This window comes from Sus scrofa, chromosome 3 (genome assembly GCF_054392235.1).
Source record: "Sus scrofa isolate SSC_HxYL_T2T_F1_AM1 chromosome 3, Sscrofa_HxYL_maternal_Yorkshire_Landrace_v2.0, whole genome shotgun sequence".
NCBI lineage: Eukaryota > Metazoa > Chordata > Mammalia > Artiodactyla > Suidae > Sus > Sus scrofa.
In genome coordinates, this window is record NC_139385.1 from 63,445,593 (window position 1) to 63,462,172 (window position 16,580).

Genomic DNA, 16,580 nt, shown 5'->3' on the forward strand with positions numbered 1-16,580 from the left:
TCACAAGCTGGCACTGGGTCTGTCATACAGCGTAAGGTAGTTTCACCCACACAACCTCTCTTTGTACCATTTAAACAGGAAGGGGAGACGGACTCAATGTATCACCCACATACACATAGCAGAATGCGGAACAAAGTGGAAACCAACTGACTCTCAAACTTTCACAGGAGCCACACTCTGGGGACTAGTCCACCTTCTCTGCCCAGATGCTCTGGCTGTTGCAGGCCTTAGGTTCTCTAAACCTGCCCTGCTTTTCCTTAAACAACTGGCCAGCAACTCAGGATGGGAAAAGGCCCCCATCCCCACAGATGGCGCCCCCCCCTTCAGGAGCTGCCCTTGACACCGGGGAAAGGTGTTCTGAGTATTTTTAGTGCCATTCACTGAAAAACTAATTCAGGTATACACATTTTTTCATAAATAAAATCTGAGGCATATATGTATATATTAAAACTTTCACCAACAAGGGTGTGTTAAAAATTTCAAGTTCTGTCCTTCAAGTTCAACAAAGGCACATGTGATTTTGTTTTTTTTTCTTCAGCCTTGCACAAAGAATAGGACTGATAGCAACAAGTCATAAAAGACACTTTATGGGTTTTTTTTTCCTTTGATTTTTCTTTTTCTTGGGATGAGCAGCCGCGGCACAGACCAGGGGCGTGAATACTATCCAAAGGCAGGCTATAGATGAATGGACGGTTCTAAGTGGATTGGGTGGTGGTGTGATGATGGCGGAGGAACAAGCCCCAGCGGGGAGGGGCCGATCCTCCAGGTCCGCTTTGGCCGTTTCCATTAAGGCTTCTCACTCCCGGGTCGACCTTTCTGGTTTCCAGGTTCTGATGCCCTACGGACCAGCCTGGGGGGCGGCTTGGGCCGGACGCCTTCATTCACACTGTCCCCGCGCACGCAGCCAGACTGGCCTTTGGAGAGGAGGGGCTGGCAGAGCATGCCTGGGGACTTGAGGCCCCCCTCCTTGCTGTGGGCCGCCAGGGAGGTGAGGGGCTGACCTGGCCCAGACTCAACGTCCACCTCGTTCTTCCATTCCATCTTATAGGCTTGGGGGGCTTTCTTGGAGAACTGTTCCGGCAAGAAGCGCCGCGCTCGGGGCTGCAGATTGAGGACGGTGGTCCCCATGTCTGGGTCTGAGTCGCTGCTGTTGCCACCTACCAGGAAGCAAAAGAAGGATAACACAGGCAGGCATTTTAATGAGAGGGTATGACAAGCAACTGGACAACACACTCGCGGGTCTCGCACCTGTGGGGCGGTCCCTGAGGATGTCCGGGGGGGGCGGGGAGACCAGAGAGCTCACCTTGACTCCAGCTGAGTCCTGGGCATTGGCAGGAGCTCTGGGAGCATCCGTGTCCTTGAGTGTGTATTTATACTACTACTGAAGAGCTCACCAAGTGGCAGGCACTGTCCTAGGTGCTTTTAAATGCATTGAGCTACCTAATCCTCACAATTGCCCACTTATAGAGACAAAGTAATAGGGGGTTCAAGAGATAAGTGGTGGAGCTGGATGCCAAACTGAGACCACCTGGCAGCAGCTGGGCTCTCACCTGCCCCATCCCAACAGTCCCAGGAGGGCTCCACTCAGTTTACCAGCAGACCAAAAATCAGCTGCTGTTATGAAGATTTTTGTCTCTTTTTTAAAAAATGTATTTCTTACGGTTTTTTAAAATTAAAATTTTTTCGTTTTGTTTTTGCTTTTTAGGGTCGCACCGGTGGCTTATGGAGGTACCCAAGCTAGGGGTCCAATTGGAGCTATAGCTGCTGGCCTCCACCTCAGCCACAATAACATCAGATCTGAGCCGTATCTGTGACCTACACCACAGCTCACGGCAATGCCGGATCCTTAACCTACTGAGTCCCCTTTCTCATTTCTCACTTCACCCTCCAGTACCACCAACCATCATTAGACTTTCCTCCTCTTGGTTAATTAAATAACTAAGCAACAAGAGAGAAGGGTATTATTGTTACATCTCACCTTTTAATAACATGATACCCTAATATATTTCTTCTGAGGTTCACAGAAAATGGACTGGAATCTACATAAAGATTATCATCAAATAAAGAGGTTAGCTCTGCTGTCAAAGCTTTAATAATGGTAGCCGGAAGTCAATTATATGGTTCCCTTTACAAAAATATATTAAAATTATTATGAAAATTTGAATTAGCAACATTGTAAGAATTAGAGAATTAAATTAAAACCTTCAAAGATTTATAACTTTCTATGTACCTGTTTACTAACCACATGGTGACAATATTTGCTTTTGTGGTATCAAATGGAATCATGGAAAATAATTACAGATAATGTGCACAGAACTCCATTCCAAAAGGGTGTGATGCTGATAAAAAAAATCACCATATTACTATGATGGATTTGCAAACAATTGAGCTCACTGTCATTAGTAAAGAAGGAAAATAAACATTTTCTCTTTTATAAACATTAGTAAACAAGTTTAAGGTCTTTTTGCTCCAACTGTATTCATTACCTGCGCTAGAAATATTCTTTTTCTTTTGTAGCTTTTCTGGAAGCTTTGTATTTTTCGGTAAGGATAAATATCGGGAGGTTGTAGTAGAAGCCTGTAAAAAAATAGAAAACCTTATTTAGATGGCACACATGTCACTTACTGTATATTATAACTTTAAAATTCTACGGCAAACAGTGCTAAAAATTAAAATTTTAGCTCGTGTTTCCAAAATGACTGGGTTATAAATTATATATATCTATGTATATCATATATATGTCTATGTACTATAGACATACTGGAGACTACACTAGACATATATGTTCCAAGTAATAATTATTTGATTTACACTAGGTAAAAACCTCTTATAAAATATAACGGAAATCAGTACTAATAAAAACAAAAATGAAGTGGGACCCTTAGAAACAAGATGCGAAAACTGCTGGGTTTTCTTAAAGAAAAGCTATAGGAAACATTCACTTATAAGAGCATTACTAAAGAAAGATTTAGTAATATGAAAAAAAGTAACCATGTTGTATTTAATAAATCTTGAAAATGATGGAATAAGTAGTATTACTCTAGCTCAGTTTTACTGTAGTATTATATAGCTATTCTTGCTGGCATTTCCAACACCACAGTCTCTAGCTTCTTTAACTTTTAATTGATGCTGTCACACATAACAGTTTTGTTCGCTGACCATTCAATATAGAAGGTTACTGAAAATAAGATGCAGATTCTGTTATGTTCCATCAATCTGTCAGAATACCATTTTATTTCTTGTCTTTTTAGGGCTGTATTTGCAGCATATGGAAGTTCCCAGTCTAGGGGTCAAATTGGAGCTACCACTACTGTCAGCCTACACCACAGCCACAGCAACGCCAGATCTGAGCCACATCTGCAAACTACACCGAAGCTCAAGGCAACACTGGATCCTTAACCCACTGAGTGAGGTCAGGGATCAAACACAAGTCCTCATGGATACTAGTCAGGTTCATCACCGCTGAGCCATGATGGAAACTCCCAGAATACCATTTTAAAGTGAGGGGGAGAGAGTGGGATGGATGGGGAGTTTGTGGTCAACAGGTGCAAACTGTTGCATTTGGAGTGGCTAAGCAATGAGATCCTGCTGTATAGCACAGGGAACTATATCCAGTCACTTGTGATGGAACATGATGGAGGATAATGTAAGAAAAAGAATGTGTGTGTTTGTGTGTGTGTGTGTGTATATATATATATGACTGGGTCACTTTGCTATACAGTAGAAATTGATGGAACACTAATAAACCAACTATATGGAAAAAATAAACATCATAAAATAAAAAAAGATTAAAAAATAAATAAAGTGGCTTCTTCATCAATACAGCAAAGCCTGGACCTAGTGGAATGCTGAGCATGCTGCATCTGAACCACGTCCCCCGCTCCTCCCTCCACACAAACAGAAAAGTTCCCAAGAACGCAGGCAGGTGCACCTTCAGGCTGCACGTCTCCCTGGAAAGGTCTAATAATACTCTCGGAAAGAAGCCTGGCCCCTCCATTCAGCTTAAAACTGTAGCCTGTCTGACCCCTCCCTGCCCTCCCAACCTCCTTCCTCAGCCCTTTATGGTTTATTTTTTCCATGGCACTTATTACCTCTAACATAACACACAATTTTCTTATTCTGTCCACTCCTGACAGCCTTCTCCCCCACGAGAACATGGATTCTACAAGGGAAGGGATCTTTGCAGTTTTGTTCATCAGCATATTTATTCCAAGGGCCTAGACGGTGTCTGGAACATGATGGGTGTTGGAGAAACATCTGGAAAGACTTGAGGATGAACTCTATCCCAGGATTCCTGTGAATCATCCCTCACCCCCCAAGGCCATTCTGTCAGCAGACCCTCCAGACTGGCTGCAGGCTCTGCTCTTGGAAGCCTCCCACTTCCCAGAGGCAAGCAGCCTCTTACCCTGTGCTCCCGGTTCAAGCTGCTGTCCTTGCGAATGCTTTCCCGCAGACTGTGCCTTCGGCGGATCAGGATCTCCTTGGCTTGCCTCTCATTTGTGTCCGTGGTCAGATTGTGTCTGTTGTAGGACAGAGTCTGAAATGAAAGCACAAGTGGTGTTTTACCAAAACACTGATCACTGCCTGGGAAACCTGAAACTTCACTCCATTTCTTTGGCTTTGCACCTCTGGTAGGCACTGAGCAATGATAGTGCAGAGCCAAAAGGGGAAAAAAGTATAAAAGCTAATATTATTTCAAATTTTGTAAGAATTCATGTTCTCATAAAAGTTAGTGAATATGTTTCATTGGAACGTGTGATCTTGATAGTTGAGAAAAATGAGTGAATTGAGCAAAGCACCTTCAACTACTTTGAAGCACCTTGTATGTATTTACCCATCAGCAGTAGCTAGGGAAAAACACAGGTCACTTTATGCATTCCCCACGGAGAGTAATTCCTGGGATAAAAACCAACCACTCTGGGCCACTTGGTGGTGCCATGTCCCTTTGCTTAACTTAAGAACAGTTCTTTGAATGAGAAAGCTGCTGCCTCCACCAGCAATGATCAGGTCCTGGCATCTGAAGCCATACCATGTATAAAATAGGGCTGTTCAGGGCTTACGTTTTTAGTAGGCTATGTAGAAATCCGTTTCCTAAAATAAATTGTAACTAGCAATTGAGTTCCTGTTCTGATAGAATGAATGCATACTTCTTGGGAACATCCTTATCCTCAGAACCCTAGCAGACCTAGTAGAGATGAACCAAAGTAGCACAGAACGAGACTCAATTCCTGCCTCGAGGAATGTGTGGTTCTAGTTGGGCATTTAAAGCTAACAAAATAATATGAAATCATGAAGTGCTCCATGTACGTAGTATGTACGAGCTCTGAGATAAGCTGGGGATGTCATAGAGGGTGTTGGAGAAACTGTAAAAATTGGAGAATATGGACTGACGGACAGGAAAGGGTGGATATTCCAAGTGGAGACACAGAAAAGAGCAACATGAGCCAAGGGATGAATTCAGACCGGCCCCTCCTTCCATGGGTTTCTGGGGTGGTGGGTGAGGGAGAGGTGGAAGCGATGCTGGAAAAGGGGGAACTCAGAAATAGATCCCAGGAGTTCCCACTGTGGTGCAGTGGGTCAAGGAGCCGGCATTGCCACAGTTGTGGCATATGGTACAGCTGAGGCTTAGATTCAATCTCTGGCCAAGAGCTTCTATATGCAATGAGTGCAGCCAAAAAAGCAGGGGAGTGGGGAGTGGGATGGACTGGGAATCTGGGGTTAATAGATGCAAACTATTGTTGCCTTTGGAATGGATAAGCAATGAGATTCTGCTGTCTAGCACTGGGACCTATATCTAGTCACCTATGACAGAACATGACAATGTGAGAAAAAAGAATGCATGTATGTGTGACTGAGTCACCTTACTGTATAGTAGAAAACTGACAGAACACTGTAAACCAACTATAATGGGGGAAAAAAATCATTTAAAATTTTGAAAAAATGAAAATTAAAGAAAGAAAGAACAAAATATACCAAACAGTGAAAGAATACTTTACCCTGGAAGCCACAACTGTTGTTTTGCTTCATTTTAAAAATATATGTATGTATTTATTTATTTTTATGGCTACACTGGCAGCATATGGACATTCCCAGGCCAGGCACTGAATCTGAGCTGCAGCTGTGGCAATGCCAGATCCTTCAACCCACAGTGACAGGCCAGGGATCAAACCCATGCCTCTGTAGTGACCTGAGCCACTGCAGTGGGTTTTTTGAACCACTGCACCACAGTGGGAACTTCATTTTAAATAGGATGCTGCTGTGTTAAAAGGGGCTTTAGGAAAATGGTGCAACAGCTGGAATGCTGGATGGAGTGGGGACGGGCTGTGGGGAGTCCAGCTTAGAAACTACAGGAAGGACTGGACATGAGTGACCAGGACCCCTGACAAGCAGAGTGGCCCGTGCCTCAGTTTCTTTGTAAAATGGAGACAACTTATCACACCACTTGTCGGAGGATTAAAAGAGTTAATACACATAATGTGCTGAAATGGGGCCTGGCAAATTGTATTTGCTAAGTGTCAGCTGTATTATTAGCAAACTCTGAGAATGACGTGTTAACAAGGCAAATGCTTGAAAAAAGGGACTCAGAAGATACAGGGAAGGAGGAAACTACTGCACTTTCTGAATAACGAAGAAGGTTAAGTACATTTTTAAACATGTTCTAAGCAATAAAGCTATCTTATTTTGAAAAGTTTAAAAGAGTAATTGACTACTGTCTTCACCATTAGTTAACAATTTTTCTTTTTTTTATATCTTCAAGCCCAGAGTAGCAGAATTTCCAGCTCCCCAGGACTCTAGCCTTCAGACTTGACCAAAGTGTCCAGGAGGTGAATGGTACCCAACAGCAGGAAATGGAGTGGGTCTGAGGAAAGGAAGATGCCTGGTGTAGCATCTGAAGAGGGTGGCATGATGGTGAGGCAACAGCCACCATAACTGGGCAACATCAAGTCAGAAGGCATATTTTCAGCCAAAGGCCAGTACATAATCTGTGAAATAAATCATTCTTACTCGCTGACGGATTTGATAGAGATTCCTTGATAAAATTTCTCGAATTTCATCCATTTCACCAGGTGTGAGCTTCCTTATTTTTTCCTCACGACAGTCACTGTGAAAGTTTGGAAAAAGAATATTTTACTGTTCCAAAAGTGTTGGAATCATCAATTTGCTTTCTTAGAGATACAATCTCATTATCTAAGAAGAATCTTAAAGAATAACACTTAGGAATTATTCTATTCTACTCTACTCTACTCCACTCCACTCCACTCCATTCCACTCCACTCCACTCCATTCCATTCCATTCCATTCCATTCTTCTTTTATAATTTTAGGGCTTCAAGTGTGGCATGTGGAAGTTCCCAGGCTAGGGGTAGAATCGGAGCTACAGCTGCCAGTCTACACCACAGCCACAGCAACACAGGATCCGAGCCACATCTGCAAGTACACCACAGCTTGCGGCAACACCACAGCTAATAGCTCCTTAGCTCACTGAGTGAGGCCAGGGATCAAACCCACATTCTCATGGATACAGGTCTGGTTCATTACCACTGAGCCACTAAGGAAACTCCTACTATTTTAAAATAATGAAAAAATCTAAAACATTAATTTCAGTGTCAAAATCATTCACACAAGTTTAATCATGCACAAGTTATCAGAGTCTGGTCATGCAATTATGTTTTTAATGAAAAAAGACCAGAGTAGCTTGTAATGCTATCACTGTATTATTTCTAATACTCCATAAATAAAGTAATATATGATTGGAATATTTTTCCAACAGAAACTTAATTAGCTGTATTTTGCTCCTATGGCCCATTCTTTTAAACACCTCATTAGAAATATCTGCAATGACACCATTTACAGCATGTATGTGTATGCAGTTGATCCTCATTGTTTAAGGATCCCATATTTGAACATTCATCCACTTGCTACTATTTGCTTAAAGACACATCATCAAGACTCATGGCCCTGTCCCAGTCATTCACAGACACATGTGGAGTGAAGAAAAATCTAAGTTGTTAGGCATGCATGTTGCCAAATGAGGCCAAATGTGTCCATGCTTTGCCTCCTTGTCTCAGTCCTTTTCGTGGCCTATTTAGTGACATATTTTTCACATTTTTGTGCTTTTTACAGGTGACCTTCCTTGCTGTTCTAAATGGTCCCCAAATATAGTTCTGAAGTGCTATCTAGTGTTCCCAAGGGCAAGAAGTTCCTAAGTTTTTAAGTCTACTTTGTTTTGAAGGATATCTTAGCAAGAACAGAACTTAACGGAACTCTGGGTTATCAGTTACAGTTTTGTTTTGTTTTGTTTTACTTCCTCAGAATTTTGAAGATACCAATGGTGTCCACTGGTTTCGTTGAATCATCAGTTATCTTTATTTTTCTCTTTTGAATAGGTCTCCTTTTTCCTATGAGTATATTTAAGATTTTTTCTTTGTATTTTTGATTTTTAGTGGTTTTACTAACATGTACCTACATTCGGTTCTCTTCTTATCTAATTTGCTTGAGGTTGTCAGAGTTCATGTCCTTTATCTGTTTGGGGAAATTCTCAATCCTTATCTCTTAAAATATTGCTTCCACCAATTTCTCCCTCATCCCCTTCTTGAGCTTTTCACTATATATATATAAATGGAATTATCCCACATGTTTCTGTCTATTTCATCCTTTTTTTTTTTCACTCTGTGCCTCATTCTGGTTATTTCTTACTGTACTGTCATCCAATTAATAATTCTCTCTTCAGCTGTGTCTAATCTGCTTCTATACCTACCAAATGAGATCCTAAACTTACTTTATTTTTAGCTCAAATACTCCACTTAGATATTTTTTGTTTGTATAATCTCCATGATGATGTCAAAAGTGTCAATGCCATTTTCTTTCCTTAAACATATTATTATTTCTAATTTAAGACCCTGTCATAACACAATTATCAATCCCTTTTGTACATATTATTAGTCTTTGTTTTCTTGTCTTACTCTATATTTTCCTCAATATTTTCAGTCACATTTCCTTGTCTACTCATATGCTTGGTTCTTTTTGATTGATTATGAGGCATTATTTATGAAAAAAATTATGGAGGTAGGTTAATGCTCTTTAAAATCTTATTTTCCTCTCGAGAAGATTTAAGTTTACTCCTCTTGAGCAGCCGGGATGTAGGTAATCTAAATCTCTGACAGTTCAAACAATCATGAATTGAGATAATTCTAGGCTTGACTTCTTTCCTTTGAGGGTTAAGGTTTTGAAGTAACAACCTATAACTGGGTATGTGCAAATGCTCCTCCTTCTTGGTAGGTCTTGAATTCCAATTTTATTCTGTAAGACCAATTAGTCTGTCAAAACCTCTGTTTTACCTTTTTAGACTCTCTGATACAGACACATTCTCTATATTCCAGGCAGAAAATGGCAACAAATGCCAGTTCTGTCTTCTTGAACTTCCATCTTTTTTTGACTCTTGGTCAAGGCATTACTTACTGTATGGTTATTCTCCAGTTTTCAAGCAGATGTTTAAAATACATTTTGTCCTTTTTTTCTAGTTTTCTCAGAAGATAGTGTGGTCTGGCATGCACTCAGTTCATTACTGCCAGAAAAACAATTCCTTACTGCCTCCCTTTACTTTCCTCTAAAGAAAATATCTCAGGAGAAGCGGAATGGTCAATATGGCATTCATTTATCTAACTAAATACCATTCATCTGCAACCTACTATCCATTCATTTTGTTACCTACTTCTATAACTTTAAAAAGCCTTTGCTTTTACTCTGCTTTCTACTGGCTTCAAAATGAACTGTGAACAGAGGTAAAATTGAGATTTCCTTCTTCTATGATCACAAAGGCAATGGCTCCCTTTTGAGAAGCTAGACATTTGAATTATCCCTTGCTACAACCACAAAAGGAACAGTGCATAAGAAAGATGATAAATTGTAAAGCTTGAGTAAATCTTGAGAATCGGGCTACCTCCTTTTTTAATTTAATAAACTCAATTTCAGGGAAATAGACGGGCTGGCTTAAGGTCACACAGTGAGTTATCAGCATGACTAGTACTATAAATCAGTCATTCTGCTTAATCATCTCTATGTCCAATGAAATATAATGCTTTGAGTCATCCTAGCCACTACTTCTTTTTATTCTAGATTGTGTAAACTACCATCCTTTTTCATAGGGGGCTGTAGTCCTAGTAAAAATCGTAGTTGATATGGCTGGCTGTGATTTGGAGCTTCCTCTCTCATTTCAACCCTCCCATAGGTAGCATTTTAATTTAGGTGATATTTAGTTTAAATGAGCCTTGAGCTCATCAGTGAAAGAAGAAATCGGTGTAACCTGTAATTTGTCATTTTTGTGATAGAGAAGGAATGATGCTTACATGATAAACTCATTTGCTAATTTGCTAACAGTATTTACTGCTCTGCTATAGATTTGATGTGAGTCGCTTTACATTCTGGGCCTTTATTTTCTCATTTTTAAAATTAGGGTGACAGACTCAGTCAATACAACTCAATCCTGGATGCATATTAGGCACTTCTATAGATTTAATAAACTTATAAATAAACTTATACTCTGGGCCTCAACACCAGAGAACCTGATTTTATTGGTCTGAGTGGGACCCAGGCACCTGTGTTATTTAAATGCTCTCATGGTATATTTTTGTTTTGTCCACATCCACAGTGTGCAGAAGTTCCCAGGCCAGGGATCAAAACTGTGCCACAGCAGTGACCTGAGCCACAGCAGTGACAATGCCAGGTCCTTAACCCACTGAGCCACAAGAGAACTCCACCAACAGTATTTCTTACGTATAGCCTGGGTCGAGAACCACAGCACCAGATGATCACAAATGTTCTTTCCAAGCCTTAAATTATGATTCTGCAAATAATCCATGAGGAAATATATACAAAATTGCATGCAGATTTATAATGGCAAATATAACACACCTTAAAATATTCTATTTCTACATACGTGCCAAAGAGGATTTACTTTCAGAACACACTGAATTGCCCAAAGAAAATGTAACAAAAGCATAATTGTCCTAAACATTATGAAGTATTCTCTGACTAGTTGATTCTAAAATAACACAACATGGTGTGATGTGACATAACATGATATGACACAATATAATATGCACACTTCTAGGCTTTCACCATTTTAGCCAGGATCTCATTCTGCTTTGAGGCCTCAAGTCAAATCCATTACTATTATGGGTTGCAAACATCTCTAAAGACATGGTAATACTAACTTTTATTTGCAAAACAGTACTTACTTTAGAGAAGCAAAAGACGGGACAGTGCTTATCATCCCAGTCTCTGCCATCTCAATGGCATGTTTTATTTCGAGCTTTTTATATAAGGACACAATGCTAGACTTGGGTTGGTTCTCCCGAATCAAAAGCTTCCGCAGGTATTTGTCATCAAACTTCTTAAACCTAGAATTAAAGAAAACCAAAACTTCAATTAATTAATAAGACACTAAGAAAAAAACCTGCTTTTAACAACAACAAATTAATTTCGCACTGCTCCAGGAGGGAAGGAAATTTGTCGCAGTGTTTAGCTAGTCTGATCATCCTATTTATTTGCATATGTGCATACCTGAATACATATATAAAATGTATATGTACATTAATGTATAGGTACATATATATGCAGCACCTATTAGTATATTTTTTATATAGCCACAACAAACATATACCTAATATTCATTAATTATGTATAAAAATGCAGATATTTCTACATTTCCTATGTCTCTGATTCCCCCTTTAGCAAAATTATTCAAAAATGTTGTTAATACTGCCTATCTCCAATTCCTCTCCTCTAGTTCTCTTTTGAACCTCCAGAGATCAGGCTTTTGCCTCCAACTGTCCACTGAAGCTATTTGTATTGAGGTCATCAGAGGGCCCCAGGATATAAATGCAATGGCCATTTATAAATTCCTGCCCTATCCTGCTTAAAACACTGTCTTGCAGGACACACACTCCTCTGGGTTCCCTCCCACGACCTTCTCAGCCTCTTTTGTTGGCTCTTTTCCTTTTTTCTGACCCCTTAAATGGGACTGGGTTCAGTCTTTGGTCCCCTTCTCCACCTCCACTCACACTCCTGGAAATCTTGTCTGGGCTCATCATTAATAGCATCTCTATGCCCAAGACTCCCAAATCTGTGTCTCCAGCTTCAATCTCCCTCTCAACCCCCAGCAATGAGCACCAGCCTCCTGCTCGGCATCTCAACTTGGACTTCTAGTCGGTGTCCCAAACTTGACCTGCTCAACAACGCTTCTCCCAAGTCCTCTCCACTCCAGTTAGTGACAACTCCATCAGGGCAAAAAGCCTGAGGTCATTGTTGATTCTTCACAGTCTTTCACATTCCATGTTATGGCATTCCATGTTAGTGTCTCAGAAGGTGACTTATTTGGAGTTAGGGTCTTTACAGAGGGGATGGTCCAGGGGCCGGAATCCAATATGACCAGTGTGTCTTATAAGAGGAAATGTGGACACAGACATGGACAAAGGAAGACGATGTGAAGAGGCAGGAAAACAGAAGGACCTTTACAGACCAAGGAGGGAAGCCTACAGCAGAGCCTTCCTTCACAGCCCTGGAAGAAACCAAATCTACAGACACTTCGTTCTTGGACTTCGAGCCCCCAGAACGATGAGGACATTTCTATTTAAGCCACTGATGTGTGGTACTTTGTTATAACATCTCTAGCAAATCTCCATAGCCACTCTATCAGCAATTTCTGTTGGTTTCACCATCAGAATACACACCAGATAGAACCATTTCTCACCCTTGCTCCTGCCATTGCCCTGGGCCAAGCATCACCATCTCTCATCAGGCACCTAACCGGTCTCCCTGCTTCCACCACTGTGTTCCTGGAGCCCATCATCCATACGCGCCAGATCGAGCCTGTTAAAATGCAAGTCAAACCACACAATTCCTCTGCTTCTCGCTTGAGAAAAAGTACAGTGACCTGAAGGCCCTGCACTGTTTGGACAGGCACCTCTTAGTGCTGTGCTGCTCTAACTCAAAACCAGCCTCCCTGGTGTCCTTCCTGTCCCCAAAACGCACCAGCCGCAGTCCCACTTCTGGGCCTCTAGACTCACTATTCCTCCTATTAGGAGCACTCTTCCCCCCACACCTGCAGGGCTCATTCACAGACCTCCTTAAGGTCTTTCCTCAATAGCCAGTTTCTCAAAAGAGCCTTTTCTAATCCATCCCATTAGAACTGCAACACCTGCTGTGTAGCACAGGGAAGCCTACCTGATATTCTGTGATCATCTATGTGGGAAAAGAATTTGAAAGAGAATGGATGTATATGTATAAGTGAATCACTCTGTTGTACAGCAGAAATTATCACAACATTGTAAACCAACTATACTTCAATAAAACTTTAAAAAGGGGAAAAAAGAGAGTTGCATCCCCCAGAACTTCCTGTTCTATTTCTCAGATATATTTCCCTCCATAGCAGTCATCATTTTCTAATAGGCTATATAATGGACTTATTTATCTTATTTTCTATCTCCTTGAACTAGAATGATCCATATGGGCAGATCAAGTTTTGTTTTGTTTTGGGTTGTTTTCCTATATCACCAGTACCTGGAATGGTGCCTAGCACACTATAACCATGTAGGGAGACTAGATTATTGGGTCCCAGTTCCTCCCTGTATCCTCCATCCCTACCCCCTGCCATGCTACTTGGCAATGTCCTTCCACCATGGCCTAGGGGACCTTCTCTGTCCTGCTTCCTGCCACTGGACTCATTAATATTACTCGCTTTGGTCAATGGGCTCCTAGCAGCCACAATCATGGGAGCAGAGAGTTAAAAATGGGCTTGCCCACTGAAGCTCCCCATCACCATGAGAAGGATGGAGTGACTCCTTAGTCCCAGGAGAAAGGTGAATGTCACCTGAAGCAGAGTTATGTCACCCTGGCTACACCAGAGAAGGCCCTCAAGGATCAGCTGACCACCGGCCGACCCTCTCAAACAGAAGCAAGATCAGGCCAGATCAGCCAAGCCTGGCCCAGATCAGCTGACTCTCAGCCTCTTGACTCAAGGACTTTAATAACAAGCGACTCTTCTTTAGAGTAGCTGAGTATTGGGTTGGTTTGTTATGTAACATTATCCTGTCAATATACAAGTGAATCAGCGTGCAGTACATATTTGTGGAGGAAAAAAAAAGATTGTATTACAGTGACCACTGTAAGCCCAGGATTATAGGCACACCTGTTCCATGAAAGGAAACTAGGTTGACCCATGTTCTTGGAGCTTGTCCTTTGTTCCAAATACTGGAGGGCTCTGAATAATTACAGAGAGTCATCCTGAAAGGGCTTTGCTATTGACTGGCCACTACACAAAACACTGGGCTAGCTTTTTTCCCAAGTTTATTTTGCATTTCATGTGAAGCTCATTGAACCAGGACACCTGGCAGCAACACAACATTTTTTTCTTAAACTTTTTATTGTTATTATTATTGCCATTGTTGTTATTGTCGTCTTAGCTTTTCACTAGAGAGCTACAAAAGGAAGAATCAACATGAAAGACAATAACATCTGATCTAGGTAGCAGAGGAATCAGGTATGGACTTCCTTTGCTTTATTTCCATGCCCTTCTCTTCCAAGCTACAAGTAGGCAGCTTCTTTCACTATCATTAGACGCCTTTTGTCAAGTGTGAGAAACTTCCCTACTGCATGACCCTTTCATTTCATTCTCAAAGGATCCAGTGACTCAAGAATTCTCTAGCAGAACCACTAGAAGTCCACAGTGTAAGGATTTCAGAGGAAAGGAAAAGATACTCCACATACTGAAAACAATCACTTGGTTTTTATGCCATTTTTAGGAACACCAACAATTACGTACAGAAATGAGAACTGAGATTTAATTTTATTATGGCTGAGCCTGCAGCATATGGAAGTTCCCGGGCCAGGAATTGAATCTGAGCTATAGCTGCGGCAACACCGGATCCTTAACCCACTGTGCCGGGACGGGGATCGAACCCATGCTGCCTCAGAGAAAACACAGGATCCTTAACCTGATGTGTGACAGTGAGAACTCCAAGAACTAATTTTAAAAGCAGCCCGTAGCAGCACCAAATTCCTCCGCACCAACTTCCCTGCTCTACCTGCGAAACACAGTGTGCTTGACAACCCAGAAAATGACTTAATATTTACCTAGAAAATTTCATGCATGGAAATATGTAAGGGTTTATGAATGAATGACTGCAGAGAAAAATGGTAGGCATGTAAGAAGACCTTTCAGACACGAATCGACCGTGGGTCTGCATCTTTAGTATTTATAGTCCAATTAGCCTGGAGCAGACCCACATACAGAGGTAATGTGACTCTGCCTGGAAGACAGAGAGAGCCAGACTTTCTCTGCCATTCATTCCCTCACCTGAGGTCCAGACCAAAGCCATAGGATCGCAGATCACACTCATCCATCACCTAACGCTGCCCCAGGGCCTGTTGGCCTGATCCCTACGCCACACCCACGTTGTCCCCTGCTGGGGAGGCAGAAGGGATGCAAATCTTTAGTGAAATCTTCACTGAGGAAAAGAACACACTGCTGTGGGTTCCCCCCTTCTCACACATCACTTCAGGAAAGGATGGATGGGATGCAGGAGAGAGAGAAGAGTGGCTAGGCTGAAAGGGAGATGGGAGATGGAGAAGGGCATGGCTATGAAAACACTGAAGAACAAGAGGCAGAAAAACCAGTATCACTGGCTCAGCGGAGACAAGGAAGGTCTCAGGGACATAAGGCAGGGTTGCGTAGAAAGTCACAAGACAGGCAGCTGGGGATCTCTGGTCTACTCCTGCCACCAAAACAGTGAATACTGCTCAAGACAAATGGCCTTTTTTTTTTTTTCCACATTTTTACAATTGAGATTTTAGTTTGCCTTATTTTAGTACTTCGTGTCTCCATCTGGTTAATTAGGTAGTCTGTCCATGTAAATAAAATACTTTTTCCTTTAGTTATAAAGACAGGCCAGGTCCAAGGAGACTTTTTATGTTAGTAAACAGTGCAGCCAGGCTTATAAAGGTCATGCTAGCACTGATAGTCTCTGGAACTCATGCTATGACTTAATGATGTCACACACACACACACACACACACACACACACACACACACACCCCTGTTTGCTGTGTGACTGTTTTATTGCCTTCATAATATTGCAAAATCTCAGATACCTGAAGCTATGGCTTATGTGCTTCTCGTTGTCCAGTGTCATGTCAGAACATGTGAGCAAACAGCAAGCACTCAAAAATGCACTTATGTTAAATCACAGAAATTAGTAGGTTGGTCAACATCACATCAATTAGCACCAGGCAGGGTGGGGGTGGGGGATCTGTTAGCAAGTTAGGAAAGAAAAGACGAGAAGGCAGTACAGATCCACCAAATATAGTTTGAAACCTGTCCATCTCTCTTCAGGGACCAGCTGAAATGCCTCCTTCAAAAGCCTTTCCCAGGAGTTCCCGTCATGGCTCAACGGTAATGAATCCGACTGGCATCCATGAGGACACAGGTTCAATCCCTTGCATTGCTCAGTGGGTTAAGGATCCAGCGTTGCCATGAGCTGTGGTGAAGGTTACAGATGTGGCTCAGATCCCATGTTTCTGGGG

General features: G+C 41.7%; 1 protein-coding gene across 1 annotated transcript in view; it reads right to left on the reverse strand.

Annotated features, from left to right (window-relative positions):
- Window positions 1-619: 619 nt before the first annotated feature.
- SLC9A2 (solute carrier family 9 member A2) overlaps window positions 620-16,580 on the reverse strand; it is an 87,228-nt gene continuing 71,267 nt past the window's right edge. Inside the window, 5 exon segments of the mRNA NM_001100189.1 lie at window positions 620-1,157; window positions 2,487-2,577; window positions 4,406-4,537; window positions 7,006-7,102; window positions 11,237-11,398. Coding sequence (NP_001093659.1) covers window positions 787-1,157; window positions 2,487-2,577; window positions 4,406-4,537; window positions 7,006-7,102; window positions 11,237-11,398 — 853 coding nt within the window. The 3' untranslated portion in view covers window positions 620-786.